Below are 952 nucleotides of genomic sequence, written 5' to 3'. Positions count from 1 at the left end.
AAGTGTCTTATGTATCTTACAGCTACACATTATTTGTCTAAAAGTGTCCAGACACCCCTTTTAATTAGTGGATTCAGCTACTTTTTATGGCAGAAACAGGAATTACAGTGCATACACACAGCTCCATGCACACCATGTAGAGCTCCCAGAAGTGTGACAGGGGACCAATGGAAACACATTTTTCAGAGTTAATAAGTATGACTGGCATGAACTGGCACAATGAAAATTCCCTTAGGATGAGTTGGATTGGAACTAATAATCCAACACCAGTGGCTGACCTCACTAATGCTCTTGTGGCTGAATGCGATGCAATGTCCCAACATCTAGGGGAAAGCCTTCCCAGACCAGTAGAGGCTGTTACTGCAAAAAAAAAACTCCCTTTTCCTAACTTTGATATCAGAAGAAAAGCTGGACATGTAGGTGTCTGGATACTTTTGGCCGTATATTGTATGTCTAATCAATAGAAACAAAACATGATGATCTTTAAAGCTTTCTTTATTATTTCATCCAAACAATGGTAGCATTAAGAATTCAAACATATAAATATCACTGTGACAATTTATGGCAATAATTGGAAATGCTGGTGTCTGTACAAAAATCTCCATGTTCATAAATTGGCCTTGACAAATAGTCATACAAAGCATTTTTCCCAGCACTGTCCCTGTTATCTCCGTGAACCAAGTTTCTCACCATCTGTAGCTCCTCACAGGAGTCCAGGCCTAATCCCTGCAGTGTAATCGCTGCGCGGGATTGGCCAAAGCAACCGTCAGTTATTGATCTGCTCCTCCTGATAGGTGGAGGTAGAGATGGCTCCATAAGGATCGATCACCGTTTGGGCGCAGCGGACAATTGTGACAAACAAGAAGAGGCAGAGCAGGAATAGAAAGAAGAGGGCAAAGCCCAAGTCCACATCAACCTCTAGCCAAGATGATGGAGGTGCTGGTTGGTCCAT

General features: G+C 42.3%; 1 protein-coding gene across 1 annotated transcript; it reads right to left on the bottom strand.

Moving 5' to 3' along the window:
• Positions 1–766: 766 nt before the first annotated feature.
• On the bottom strand, positions 767–952 carry LOC119263245 (cortexin domain-containing 1-like). The gene has a single exon (XM_037537983.1). The coding sequence runs from the start codon at positions 950–952 to the stop codon at positions 767–769; it is 186 nt and encodes a 61-aa protein (XP_037393880.1).

Source organism: Pygocentrus nattereri, chromosome 1 (genome assembly GCF_015220715.1).
Source record: "Pygocentrus nattereri isolate fPygNat1 chromosome 1, fPygNat1.pri, whole genome shotgun sequence".
Lineage (NCBI taxonomy): Eukaryota > Metazoa > Chordata > Actinopteri > Characiformes > Serrasalmidae > Pygocentrus > Pygocentrus nattereri.
This window is presented reverse-complemented; position numbering and strand designations above follow the sequence as displayed.